General features: G+C 47.0%; 1 protein-coding gene across 1 annotated transcript in view; it reads right to left on the bottom strand.

The window, feature by feature from the left end:
- The window catches only part of CAPZA2 (capping actin protein of muscle Z-line subunit alpha 2), a 314,968-nt gene extending 300,188 nt beyond the window's left edge, over positions 1 to 14,780 (bottom strand). Inside the window, exon 1 of the mRNA XM_086919391.1 lies at positions 14,429 to 14,780. Within this exon, the coding sequence (XP_086775517.1) occupies positions 14,429 to 14,467 (39 nt within the window). The 5' untranslated portion in view covers positions 14,468 to 14,780. The remainder of the gene's footprint in view (positions 1 to 14,428) is intronic.
- Positions 14,781 to 15,122: the final 342 nt, after the last annotated feature.

The following is a 15,122-nucleotide window of genomic DNA, read 5'->3' as shown; positions in this document are numbered from 1 at the left end:
GGTGTCTGTAGGATCAAGATGCACTTCTGTACAGGTGTCTGTAGGATCAAGATGCACTTCTGTACAGGTGTCTGTAGGAACAAGATGCACTTCTGTACAGAGATCCCTTGAACAGGGGTGTTAGCTCCGATAACCACGATCTTAGAAGAGGATTTGTTGTCTTCTTTCCGAAATACATCTATCAATTACACACGGTTTACGGTACGGGAAGTCACCCCCAGAAGAAACATTTCTGCACCAGTTAAATAATCCGAAAAACGCAATTACTGAAGGGTTCAAGAAAAGGGTGAGCCCTAGCCTGCCAATAATTCGCCTGTCGTGGGAGAGGTCCGTTCCGACAATTTATCCCGGCCGGGTCTGCACAAGAGCTGCAGGTGAGAGCACGCGTGCATCAGTGAACATTGTGCAGGGGAGCCTTGTGCAAGTGAGGGAAAGGGCCAGCCGACTTTTGTATAGGCAGCAAATTATAGCTATAATCGGTATTCATTGGGCCTCTAGTCCCCGGTGCCACTGCACCTCATGCACTATTGGCAGCTACGCCCGTGTATAGAATACGGCGTGTACTAGAAAGTCTGGTGCGCTGTAAACACATCAGTGATAGCAAAAGCTGGGCAGAACAGAGTGTCTGACAGAAGGAGTTATGAAGAATGCGTGTTTGTCGGCGAGCTCGGGACTGGAGTGTGCGGCGCACTGTATGTGTCTGCGAGCGCCGGCGGCGAGCTGTGGAGATTTCCAAAGCCGTGGACATGTGGGTCCAGCCAGACTCTGCACAGACCCGCCCTAAGGCAGCAGCTGTGCGCACGTCCTGGGTGCAGAATATCATGTCTGTGAGGGCAGGTAGGGCCTGTCTCTGACCGAAGAGGGCGAAGGCAGATGTGTGCGGCATAGCGTGAATGCGAGCGTTCAGATCTTCCGATGCTCAGTGTCACAGAAGAGTTCACGCAAGGGCGTAGCTTTCTTTCGTGCGGCAGGTGCAGTGGCACCGGGGACCCAAAGGACCCACTAAACCCTGATAATTGCTTTCAAACAGCGGGCGGAGTTCAAACAGCATGCATATCCTTCTTTGCACGAGGGCCCACGGTCAGACACCCGTGTGCAGAATCTGGTGTGGAATAAGCCAAATGTACCTGAGCGAGAAAGGGACGCGTTTACACAGTGTGGCGTCTGTGGGGGCAGCCAGGGTCAAGCCTTGCACTGAGGAAAAGAGGCCATGCGTGTGCACAGTATGAGGAGGGGACGCGTCTGCGCAAACCGGTGTCTGTGAGAGCAAACAGGGGCTATCCCTCGAGAGAAGTGTGCACGTCAGAGGGGACGAGTGTTCACTGTGTGGAGTCTGTGAGCCAAGACAGAAGCTGTTCTTCTGTGCCAGAAACAAGGTCACAATTTGCTGTCGGAGAAGGGAGCCAAAGTCTGTATGGGAGACGGGTGGAGGTGAGGAGGCCATCTGTGTGCAGATTATAATGTCTGTCTGAACGGTCAGGGTCCGCCTTCTGCGCTTACACCTCAGACTATGATGGGGCTAACAACAGTGTGAGACCACATCTCCACTGCCCCCCTCCCACCCGGGCAGCGCTCTCCCATATGTGTGCGGCGGGCCCCCACCAGCGTGAAGGACGGACGTACCTGTGTTCTGTTCGCCGGCCGGCTTTCCTCCTACTCCGAGCCCCGGTCTCTGAGGAAGAGTCTTCGTGTCGCTGCCGCTTCGTGCTCTCTCCCCCTCTTGCTGGTGTGGTGCTGGTCTTCTCCCTCTCTCGGCCGCCGTGGTCTTCTCCCTCGCTCGGCCGCCGTCCTCGACCTCCTAGCTCTCCGCAAATCAATCCTGGGTCAATCCTGGGGGGAATGGGAAAATGGGTGCCTCGCGCCTTCTGTTTTAAGGCGGAAACGGGCGGAAAGACGGCGAACGGGCGGAAACGGCAAATTTCGCGGGCTTTTTGCCAAATATCGCGGCATTTCCCGAGATCGGCCGATTTCGCGATTTTTTTGCAAATCGCGAAATCGCGATAAGCTGGAGGGTCTGACTTGGGGTGAGCTAAACCAGATGCATCACTTTATATTGGATTATTAAAACCGTGCATTGGTAGAGGTTACCTTCACCCCATCATGAATATCCTCCAAGCCAAAAGAGGTGCTTCTAATACTTCGTGCCACCTGGCCTGTATTTGTAAATCTTCCAATGTTCCAAATGTTCCATCCTCTCTCAGCACCCTATAAATATGTGAGATCAGCCTCTGGCCTCAAGCCATGTTTCAACAGCGTTCCAAAAGTCTGGGTCTCCCGGGGTACCTCCGGGAAAAGCGGTTCATGGACAAATTGTTGAAAGATCTCAAAAGTGTACTGTATTTCCAAGATGACATACTAGTCATGGGAAAAATAAGGACAAACATGATCAGGATCTGTACAAAGTGCTGTGTAAACTTAAGGAAGTCTGTCTTACTGCGGATCTGAGTAAATGTAAATTTTGCAGGAACTCTGACATACCTAGGTCATGAGATCTGTGACAAAGGTATGTTCCCAAAAAACAAAATCATCATGGCTATAAAAGATGCACGTGGCCCGTGTTGCAAGGACAATGTAAGATCCTTCTTTGGTCTGGTCAAGTTCTATGCAAAATCTGTACGAAATGTTGCTGGGAAAACGTAAAACATACGGCATCTGATGAAAACCAAGACCCCTTTCTTATAGAATGATAAGTTGCAGGGGGAATTTGAGAGTATAAAAAAGGTGACATTTGTGGAGCGTTGCCACTACAGGGTTTTAACACTAAGGAACGCACCATTTTGACTACTGATGCCAGCGGCAAGGGATTTGGTGCTGTGTTGACACAATTATCTAGTTCGGATGTGGAGAATACGATTTCTTTTGCATCCTGCACACTCATGTCACCCGAAGGAAGGTATCTATGAAAGAAATTGAAATGCTAGTGCGTGTGTGAACTATGACTAAATTTAGACCATTTCAGGGGATATGGAGTTCACCTTCACAAGCCATTGTTTAAGATATTAACTGCTGATGGGTTGGATAAAGCAACTCCTCGAATTGCTAGGATGTCTTTGCAGTTGTTGGATTATGCGTACCAAGTAGAGTACTTGCCTGGTAGGAAGAACAAGGTGGCCGACTATCTTAGCAGGTCCCCGATTTACCAGGGAGAGGCAAACCAATGGAAAGATTATAAATTGGCAAGTGTGGATTGTGAGTTAGCAGCAGTTTCTGAAGAAAGAGAAAAAGTATAAAGCAGAAGACAAGTAGATGAGCGTTTATTACAGTGTTGGCCTGAGAAAAGTAAGTTGTCTGAGCAATCTAGGGCGTTTTGGGTAATTGAAGGATGAGCTATACTTCTGAAGCTGGATTTTTGTTCAGAGGTAATAGGGTGGTTGCCCCGCAATGTCTTCGTCAAAGAGTGCTTGAGTTCATGCACAAAGGTCATTTAGGAATTGTTAAATCTAAGACGAAAGTTAAAACGTCATATTGGTGGCCAGGTGTTGATGCCAGTATGGAGATGTTTATCAGGAATTGTGACCATTGGGCTAATGCAGATAAGACTCAGAATATGTTGCGGCCACCTTTAGGCCTAAGTGAAATAGCAGACAATCCTTGGGAAGCGCTGGCTATTGATATTTTAGGACCTATTCTGGAAAGGACGGGAACTCCTAAATATGTTATTGTACTTTTAGATACAGATTCTAAATGGACAGAAGTTGAAATGCGTGACCATGTTCCTGCAGCTAATATTGTAGGGTTCTTAGAAAAGATTTTCCAGAGGGAAGGAATGCCGAAGTCATTGTTAAGTAATAATGGTCCACAGGTCGTGGCAGATAGATTTACTGAATTTTTGACTAGTATTGGTAACAAAATAAAGGAAAACTCCAGTGTACCATCCGGCCAGTAATGGCTGTGGGGAAAGATTCAACAGGGTGTTTACGGTGAGTGTGCAAGCCGCGATCAACAAAGGAAGGAACAGAGCTGTTGAATTAGACAAATTGGTGTGGGCATATCGCATAGCTCCAAATGTCACGGGCTACAGTCCTTTTATGATTTTGAGGGAACACAGAACGTTCACCAAGGATAATGTGGCATGGATGACGAGAGTAAGTGGTCGCCTAAGTTGTTAAAAAGTATTTGGAAAAAGCATGTCTAACATATAAAACGTTCTTTGACAATAAACACAATGTGAAGGATGTGTTGAATGAGGGAGAATGGGCGCATGTTAAATTGAACGAAATTGTAAAGAAAGCCAGCAGTCATTTTTCTAAACCCTTGCAAATGAGGAAAGTTTATGGGTGTCCTGCCAAGCTCATTGATGGGAAGGTATGGCATCTTAGCAAGCTTGCCAAGTGTAATAAGATATATTGGAAAATTGATAATTTGAGCTCAGCAGGAATGCCTTTATGGGATGCTGACAAAAATGTATGTGTGGAGAACAATGCAGGTGCACAACTAGTTAATCCTGATGCTGGGTCTACTGTTCAATCTGAAGCAGCAGCTCAATCATCCTCCATGGAGGATGAAAGTGTGTGACCAGGAACGTCCAGAGACCGAGTGCAATCATATGGTGTTATGTCCAGTAAAGTAATTGTCACTGGCTTGGGGAGAATAGTATCGAAACCTGCTGAGTTTAAAGATTTTCTGATAGGGTGAAATGTTGAATCCGTATTATTCATACCCCTTTGAACCCAAAGCCAGAATAGTTTACTAGAAACTGTTTTTTCAAATTCTTTATTCCATTGTTCCTTAGGTTGTTATTATTCTATTACAAGATAAGTGTTCCTATTCAAGAAATACAAAAGGGGTGGGAGGATATGTGGTGTTGGTAAGCAGCATTGTTATGTAGAAGGCGAAGAATGTAGAATAGAGCAGGGTTCTAAGTCTTGCATGGAATGTGGTATCGTGGAAAGTAAGGAAGGTGCAGTTGCTGCGGACCCCCTTCGTGTTAGGCGCTGCGCTCTGTTGCCCAACCGGTTAGAAATAAAACTCGCTTAACCCTCTCCACTCGTCCAACCATCTATACATACCAGACTCCCATGTTCGCTGCTCTACTTAACAACTTATATTGCCCTCTAGTAATCTATTACCAGTGGTCGAAGTGGGTGGGATCGGCAGGGCACTGCGTGGCCCTACTTATTCAATTCAATAGATTCCGCTCCCCTACTTTATTTTAAATATGCATCCCGGGACGGCAGAAATAGCCAAAGCCTACAGGTAAGGCTCGGAATTCATATCCGTTCGGGGATGGGCAGAGCGGGCAAAGAAGGTAAAATACTGTCTTTTCCTTCTTGCCCAGAGAAGACAAGGAGTTTCCACGCGTGCTCTGCTGCTGGCAGCTACCCCCCTCCCCCCAATCACTTTCTTCCTCTTATTCCCTCTCTTTATGACTAGCTCCTCCTCACTTACTGAAAACCGTGACTTCAAGAAATGGTTCTCACCCTCCCTTTCCTCCTTTCGTTTATTTGTTCCCCTGTAAAATGGATCCAAAAAAGAACAACACTTTTGCTGGAAATGTCGTCTTTTTCTGACATTTTTCTATTACAAAGTGCAGCCTCTGGAATAAAAGGTTAAAAATATGAAAAATAAATAACTAAATAAATCAAGAGTGGTCGCAAAGAGGCCAGATTAGTTTTATTCACACCAAAACACATTAGCGCCAGTTTACAGAGTTTGCTAGTGAAGCGCTACTTTCGTTTTCTTGTCTTTCTTTTAAAAGCATTTTTTTCCCCGGTGGGGAAGTGCACCAATCCTGGAGGTACTGTGCAATGCCCGATTGATGGGTAGATTGTAAAACAGCCTCTGTGTACAAGGATGTGGTATTTTTAATCATACTGCTTGCGTTTTGTAAGGATATCAGCAATGGACATTGAAACGGGTCCCTTTAGTCATGTCTTTAACTTTTCAGGGTAAAAACACTCATTGATTTCAGAATAGTGAGTGTTAAAGCTTTAAGGTAACCATGTTGTTCCTGCTTACGCTTCACATGCTTTACTTAATTTTGCATTCCCTGATTGTTGGCTTTTTCTAGGATGCTGTTATTTTTTTTAGGCAGCATATTGCACTCGTCTAGTGCATAATTTTAATTGAGTAACATCCAGGTGTTTATAGCGGGCACAATTGGATTGCAGTTGAAGGCAGTGCGAGTTTCTCTCAGAGGGGCAGTATGGTGTTCAGTGTGGGGGGGTGGCACTATGGTCAGAGCTGCTGAATTTGGAACTGAGGAACCAGGTTCAGCTTTAATGATCAGTCCACCAGAGCACTCTCCTGAGGGAGCACATTTCCATGCTAGACCTTAAAAGGCCCTGCAAGACCTTAGATGACCTGGTGTCTAAGCACCAGCAGGTGGACCCTAGCTGTGGCAAGTGCCTTGAAGGCTTGTCCCATAATCCATACTGAAGTTCACCTCCAGTCTTGCTCAGGCCTATGAAGCAGCACACCCTAGAGCAACAGTGAATGTCACCGAGGTCACAGGACCCTTGAGCAGGGCCGGTTCTAGGGCAGTGCGACCGGTGTGACCTCACTGGGGGTGTTGTGTTTGCAAGTATATTATGATTTTAACCCTTTCGCTGCGGCGGCTATTTCGCCGCAGCGCTAACAGAGCGGGGCGGCAGCGCGGCGGACGCATGCTGGTGACAGAACCGCTCCGTCACCAGCCGCGGTTGAGCTGTGCTCGTGACGGAGCGGTTCTGTCATGGCCCGCCCCGCTCAATAGAACGCGCCGCGCAGGCGCGAAATCAGCACGCGCAGGCGCGGCGGCCAGGCCATGACAGAACCGCTCCGTCATCAGCACAGCCCAACCGCAGCTGATGGCGGAGCGGCCCCGTCATCAGCATGGAACGAGTTAAAAGTGCTTGCTGCCTCCTCCCCTGGCCCCAGAAACTATCGGCAACAATCAAAATGTCATGATATTTGCGATGATTAAGGTTATGCTTTGACTCATGCAAAGGTTGCGCGGAGGTTTAATGGGCCTCCTGCAAAGAACATGTACAATGCAGATCACAAAGTGCACATAATGTAAATTGGCCAATGGGTTACTGCTTTTGTCAGAGAGATCCTTTTGTTGCTTGCAGTTTATAATTTAAAATCCTATCATTGAACAGTGAGCTATTGACTGTCATCTAAGAGCTGCATGCCAACTGTAAGGTTTAAATTAGAGCGTTATAGTCTAGATTTATCTGCAACATTTGTCGCTAACAGCAGGGAACTAGCATAGTCCAGCCGTGAGAGGATGGCTGACTGTACCACTAGTTGACGCGTTTGGTGGTCAAAGTATTTTAGGATTGGTCTTAGGTTTCGTAGAATCCCAAAGCAGGTGGCTGCCACTTTTTTCGTGTGATGGGTGAAATTCAAAGCAGAATCCACCCATACTCCTAAGTTTTTTACCACGTTTTTGGGCTCGGGTGGTTGTCCCAGTGTCTCAGGCCACCAGTTGTTACCCCAGGCGGATACATCTTTGCCTACCAGCAAGACCTCCGTCTTGCCGGCGTTGAGCTGGAGGAAGTTTGATGTCATCCAGCTAGTGATGTCGACGAGAGTGTTTAAAATTCTAGACACTCCGACCGCTCTCGTCTTTCAGAGCCACCACCAGCTGGGTGTCATCGGCGTAAGACACCAATGACAGCCTGTGTTTCCTGGCTACTTCTGCCAGAGGTTGAACGTAAACATTAAACAAGGTGGGGCTGAGGGCCGACCCCTGGGGCACTCCTTGCTCGATTGGGCAATCTTTGGAGAGGAACGGTGGGGTGGAAACCCTAAAAGATCTGACAGAAAGGCCTTGAACCAGCCAAGGGTCATACCTGATACCCCTGCTTCCTCCAGCCTGAACAACAGAACCTAGTGTGAGACCGTGTCGAAGGCAGCACTGAGATCTAAAAGAATCAGTGCTGCCGTTCCTCCTGAATCCAATATGGTCCGAATATGTTCTGTCACACTTAGGAGGGCTGTTTCGGTGCTGTGCCCGGCCCGGAAGCCATGCTGGGACCTGTCTAGAATGGAATTAGACATCAAAAAGTTGGTCATGGTGGAATTAACATGGGCTTCCGCCACTTTGGCTGGCCAGGGAAGAAGTGATATGGGCCTAAAATTTTCGGGTAGGTTAGGGTCTAGCGAAGGTTTCTTTATGATGGGTGAGACCCATGCTTGCTTCCAGCTGGCGGGGATATTGGCCGTAAGGAAAGACAAATTTATAATATCTCTGAGGGGGCCTAGTACCGTCTCATCTGCTTCTCTGAATTGATCAGGTTTAAGGGGATCTGCAGGTGAGCCTGATTTGATTTTATTACATAGTGTCAGAAAGTTTTCTTGGCTGAGTGCCGGAATAATGGAAAGTTTGGTCCTATTCGGGTCGGCAGAGGGAGTGAAAAGTGGAGTGGCAGGGAAGGGGTAATAGATTTTCTGGATTTTGTCCATGAAGAAGGAAGCCAAATTATCGCACCGTGCGGGTGAGGTGTTGGGGTAGTCTACTGCCTTCTTTGCGCTGAGCTCCTTTAGTATTCTAAAAATAGTTTTGGATGCGTTATGGCTATTACTAATCTCTGTATCATTATATGCTGCTCAAGTCCTGCAGATGTTCCGGTGATAGCTTTTTTGTGCCTGGACATATAGGGTCTTAAGTGCAGGTTCATAGTTTCTTCCCAGCTACGTTCCGCTTTTTTACACTCCTTTCTTTGTAAGATAAGCTCGTCACTAAACCATGGACTAGATTCGTGGGAGCGTGCCTTGATCCACTTGGCTGGTATCAAAGCATCTAAGGCCTTATTGATCCAGTCACAAAATCTATCATATCCTAGATTGGGATCCTCACTAGGTTTAGGAGGATCAGCAGTGAGGAGTGCATTGAATTCCTCAAGACAGAGCTTTCTCCATGGTCTTTTCAGAACCTGCTGGGCAGATCTTGTGTTGTGGTCGCCCCCCGTGGGCAGTATCATAGTCACTAGATGGTGGTCTGTCCAGGTCATGGGGATAGGCGCTTCTACGGTCATATTGGTCAAGTTAGAGAGGATCGGATCTAGGAGATGGCCGCAGCTGTGAGTGGGGCCATTCACGAGTTGACAAAGCTGGAGGGCAGCTAAGTCAGCTGTCAGAGTGTTAATCTTATTGTCCGTGGTACTATCGAAATGTATGTTCAAGTCCCCTATAATGGTGAAATTGGCAGTACCGGAAACCAAAGAGCACACGTTCTCAAGAAGAGATGCAATAAAGTTCGTGTCTGCAACTGGGGGTCTGTAAATCAAAAGGCCCACGAGGGTAAGTTGGGAGTTGATATTATACCGGGGACATTCACAGTCTTCAATGGCTAACTTAGTGAAATGGCAGGTGAAGTTGGATTTCGCCATCATCGCTATCCCACCTCCCCTTGTGTGTCGATTTAAGGTGTACGCAGTGTATCCAATGGGGGTTGCTAGGTTAATGACTGAATCCATTTCATCTTGTAACCAAGTTTCTGTTAAGAATAAAATGTCTAGAACATGATTAGAAAGAAGGTCGTGAATTTCCAGGTGGTGTTTCTGCATGGACCTTACATTAAGTTGGCCTGCCCTAATTTGTTGATGATTAGCTTTAGTAAAGGATGGTGGCAGAGAGGGTATTAGCAGGGAAAAACCACACGGGCAGATTGAACAAGCTTTGCTCCGTGAAAGGTTGAAATTGGTGCATTGAATTTACAGACAATTGAGAGATAGTAAATCTTGCCTTGAGTAAGTTAGTGTGCCTCTACTGCATTCGCGAGGTCCCTGGCGAAAGGCGACGTACAGGCGCGGACGGGCGCAGACAGGCTAGACTCAGGCTCTACTCCAGCACGATTGCGGCGCGCCCGCTGATCGCGTCCGCTGCGCAGAGCCATGACTGACATTCATGTTTGAACTGCTCTTGTTGGAAAATGGTGAAGTGCTGATGACAAACTCCATGACTGAGACAAATGGGACATTCTGTGACTGGAAACATATCCCACTTTGTGAATGTATTTTAATGTCAATAACTCATATTAAACCTTAAATAATCATGTGTATACATTAGTTGAATGTAATTTAATAACGTAATAAGCTGTAACTGGGCAGTCAAATGCCAAACAAATACTAAAAATTTTGAAGTTTTTACATTCTGGCCACACCTCTGACTCCGCCCACTAATCCAATCCTCTGGTTAAACCCTCAGTGTGATTCTCCACCCACAATTCCCCTAATAATTTTTTCCCCACTTCAACCACTGTCTACCACTAATCCTGTGGGTTCCAGAGTAGTGTACTACTCGCCAAAAAGCACTTCAATGCCTCATGAGGTAAAAAGCGCTATATAAATACGATTTTCAAAGTATGTTCTCTGCCTTGTCATGTTTTATTTCTCCCCATAACATGTCGTAAACCTGCCAAAGTCATCTTCGGTATTTCGTGCTGGGATCTTAGTAATAGTGGAAACATGCACACTGTTCAAGTTACTTATCCCTGATCCGAACCAACCCAATAAAACGGTGTGGCTATAAATATCAAAGTACTGGAAAGGCAAGTTGGCAGAGCTAATCTAATTTCACTCCCGAAATTGATGGTCATTTGCTATTCTGACACTAGCCATGGGAGACACCACAAACACGTCGAATTCGAAACAGGAGAGGAAGGAAGTTGTGGACGACATGAGTTGCAGAAACCCGTAAGTGAACACGCTCAAGTTGCTCGGACGATTTTGAAAGCGTTTCTATTGCTGAAAACAGCAAAAGGATAAAGATTATTTCCCAATCAATTGGCTAACCAAATAAACACACCCATGGGTATGCCAAATAATAGACCGAGTGATCATAAGGCACTAGCATCACCCAGAGGCAAGGTGGAAGTTTGACAGAGCTAAGTGTGAGATGCGGTCTGGAAGGAAAGGCGTGGAGAAGGCAAGCGGCGGCAGGGGCCCCGCCTAGCTGTCTGCACCAGGCCACCCTGGTCCAGAAAGTACTCAGGAGCTCACCCCAAACAGCTCTAATTGGCCAATAGGCGCCTTTACTGTGGCGGGTTATAAAAAGAACCAAGAGCATCAGCAGCAAAAGCGAGGGCCAGCCCTGGGCTGCAGAAGGGGGGGGAACGTCTGCCCAGTCCCTATTTTCATGCTAGGACCCTAAATGGGTCGGAAGAGCTGTCTGGTCCCATGAGACTGACAGCTGCAGTCTTCTGGATACAGGGACTGTGGATACTTGGGAACCGATGGGGTGGTGCAGTATGACATGGGGGAAATTGTATTGTAATTGCATTTATATAGCGCTTACTACCCCTGATGAGGCGTCAAAGTGCTTTTTCGGCGGGTAGCCCGCTACTCCGGGACCCATAGAGGATTAGTGTTGAATTAGTATAGTGAAACATGCAAGTACATTTTAAGTGATGGATAGGTTAGTCAGTTATTTGGAATGATAGAAGGATAGAGGAGGATAGAGGAGGAAAAAAGGTTTGTATTTATATAGCGCTTGTTACCCCTGATGGGGTGTTGAAACATGCTATTCAGGAAGCCCATAAAGGATTAGTGGTGAATTAATATGGTGTAATATGAAAGTAATTTCAGTGGTGGATATTAGTCAGTTATTTGGAGTGAGAAGGATAGCGGAGGGATAAAAGGGAAAGAAAGGTTTGCATTCATATAGCACTTGTTACCCCTGATGGATTTTGAAGCACTTTTCTGGCTAGTAGCACGCTACTCCGGAACTCAAAGGATTAGTGATGAAAATTAGTATAGTAAAATATGAAGTAATTTGAGTAGTGGATATGCTATTCAGTTATTTGGGTAGAGAAGGGTAGGTGACGGGATAGTGAAGGGAAAGAGGTTTGCATTTATATAGTGCTTGCTACCCCTGATGGGGTTTTGAAGCGCAAGTAGCACGCTACTCTGGAACCCATCATGAAGAGTATTGAATTAGTATGGTGAAACATTAAAGTAATTTTTGTGGTTGATATGTTAGTCAGTTATTTAGATTGAGAAGGGTTGGGGAGGGGTAGAAAAGAGGGAAGAGTTTAGAAAGGGTTGTTTTTGGGGATCAGTATAGTAAAAGAGGTGTAGGATGATGCAAGGAGTGGTAGAGTAGGAGAGTGTCTAGAAAGGGTGATTTGGGGGATCATAGTAGTGGTATGGGGTTTGGAGTTACATGAGAGAGTGGATGTAGAGGATATATTGAGCGAAGTACAGGCTGAGAAATAGGGAAGTGCGTTGGAAGTGCTAAATTAGAAGAAAGTGATAACTATATAGATCCATAAATAAATTGAAAGTATATCAATGCATAATGGAGGTATGTATATTGGTTAGCTTTTCTGGCCCTGGTCAGTCTCAAACAGGAAACTGCCCTTGTCCTCTCCGCCCTTAGCTGAGACGCCCTAAGCCTGGCCTTTTATAGCCCTAGTAATCAGGTGACCCCGTCAGCCAATGGGAACCCTAGCTCTAACACTCAAATCACAACACTAGCCCTAAAAATCTTGAACCAATAGGAGACCAGGACCTTACAGCCAATCTTAGCCCTAGTTCAAGCAGCCAATCAGTTCAAAAACCCTAATCTCTACGTACAATAGTGGTCCTAGCCCTACCAGTAGTCCCACCCCAAGTGCAAGCAACCAATGGCACAGGAAGCCCTTGTCCCTACTCCCAATAGAAAGCCTAACCCTACTCTTAGTCCCACAACCAGTCCAGCAACCAATCACACTAGAAGCCATAATTGTTACTTCCAATTAAAAGTCTAACTCTAGCACTAGTCCCAACAACCAATAAAAAAAGGAAACCCTAGTCCCTACAGAAATTCTAACACTAGCCCTAGTCTCAACCCTACATTGATTGAATCACAGACCCAGAAACCAATCAGAACACTCAAATACCCAACCAATGAGGACACTAACCCTAATCAAATAGAAACATCAGATACAACAACCAATAAGGGAACACATGTACCAAACAATATCAGACCATAAAAGGTCCCAGCGACCTCAGATACGGTTTGCTGGCCAGGGAGTTGGAAGCAGCTTTTCCTGTTCAGAATCTCCTAGGAGACGGACAGGCTCAATCCACACTTTGGACTTCTGCAGGTAAAGGCCTCACTAACTTGAAATCTAACAATACTGTTTGAATAAAACGTGACTCCCTCTACTGGTAAAAAAACGAAGTGCACAGTCCCTAGTAAACACAGTTTAAACAGCTCACAGAAGCACCCTCTGATGTAGAATAACCAACCCAATAAAACGGTGTGGCTATAAATATCAAAGTACTGGAAAGTCAAATTGGGTGAGCTAATCTAATTCCACTCCCGAAATTGATGGTCATTTGCTATTCTGACACTAGCCATGGGAGACACCACAAACACGTACAATTCGAAACATGAGAGGAAGGAAGTTGTGGACTACACGAGTTGCAGAAACCCGTAAGCGAACACGCTCAAGTTGCTCGGACGATTCTGAAAGCGTTTCCATTGCTGAGAACAGCAAAATGATAACGAATATTTCCCAATCAATTGGCTAACCAAATAAACACACCCATGGGTATGCGAAATAATAGACCGAGTGGACGTAAGGCGCTAGCATCACCCTGAGGCGAAGTGAAGTGTGACAGAGCAAAGTGTGAGATGCGGTCTGGGAGGAAAGGCGTGGAGCAGGCAAGAGGCAGCAGGGGCCCCGCCTAGCTGTCTGCACCAAGCCAACCTGCTCCAGGAAGTACTCAGGAGCTCTCGCCCCGAACAGCTCTATTCGGCTGCAAGGCGCCTTAACTGTGTCGGGTTATAAAAAGAACCAAAAGCATCAGCAGCGAAAGCGAGGGCCAGGCCCGGGCTGCAGAAGGCGGAACGTCTGCCCAGTCCCTATTTTCGTGCTAGGACCCTACATGGGTCGGAGGAGCGGCCCGGTCCCAGACTGACAGCAGCAGTCTTCTGGATACAGGGACTGTGGATACTTTGGAACAGATGGGGCGGTGCAGTATGACACGGGGGAAAGTACACACGGAGCAGGGGTGTAGCCTGACACAAGGAACTGGGGGTGACGCTGACATGAGGGGGTGAAAATTGACAATAATGGGAATGCAACTGGACCTGCGGAGCGGGTGGTGTCAGCATGCTATGGTGATTGAACCAGACTTGGGGATGCATGTGGAGTTCATGATCTGGGGTGGAGACGGAGGAGAGGGGGGGGGGGGGGGGGGGCTCAGCATAAACAAGCAGAGATTTAAAATGGCATGGGGAAAGGTGGCACATCACGGGACCTGAAAGGGTGAAATGTGAATGCATGTAAGGCGCAGCTTCTTACTCTTTAGAAACAGATAACTCGAAGCTAGAACTGGTAGAGATCAGGTCACCGCACTCAAGCATTTCCTGGCGAAACCGTAGCACTGCACAGCCTGGCAGACAGTATGGCCTCCATCCCTGACAGTTGTTTGTTGTGCCCGCTCCCCTCCCGCAGCTCCCATCTCTTTCCGCCGTACCACGGCGGGGTAAGACGAAAGCCCCCTCTCACCTTTTCTTCGTCGGACAGCTGCTCCTCAAGATCCGCCATCTTCGCTTCGGGCGACACACAGCGGAACTACCCGGGTGTCGCGTGACGTCAGGACACGACACCGCCCCTGCCGGGTGTGACGCCTAACAGGTTTTCAGAATGGGGTGGGTCAGCGGATGCGTATGGGCGGAGCTTGTCAGGCGCCACAAGCCATTATCTTTGCTGATTGCTTCGAAGCTTTTGAGATGCGCGTAGTAGGGCGCGGTTTAGTCCGGATTAACGTTAGTTGTAGGAATAAGCAAAACGTCATAGTCCTAAATATTTAACATTGGGCTCACCAACCATTACTAAACACAACAGCGTTCGTTTGCCTGGGCTAGACATGGCCACTACCCCGGAAACACCCCGCGTACGTGCTCCGTCGTCTACTTCCTCATTCTTCCGTTTGAGCAGAGCAGGCATACAAATGGTTGTGGTTTCTGAATCGGATTATTTAGGACACTACTTTGGTGTCTTCATACATCAATTAGGCTAGTCAGGCAGTGAACGACCTGACTGTTTACGCATGCTTACTAAACTCTTACCCTTAATGGACTTACTGAAAGAACCCAAGACCATCTATATGTATATATTCCTTTTTTTCTGAACTCTACGTTCAGGCAGGCCATCACATAAACAACACCTTCCACTTCCAAGCCTCCCCTTCAACTGCCAC

The sequence above is a fragment of the Lissotriton vulgaris genome, chromosome 1_1, assembly GCF_964263255.1.
Source record: "Lissotriton vulgaris chromosome 1_1, aLisVul1.2, whole genome shotgun sequence".
In the NCBI taxonomy this organism is placed as follows: Eukaryota; Metazoa; Chordata; class Amphibia; order Caudata; family Salamandridae; genus Lissotriton; species Lissotriton vulgaris.
Note: the sequence above shows the minus strand (reverse complement) of the source record. Positions and strands in the feature narration are given on the sequence as shown.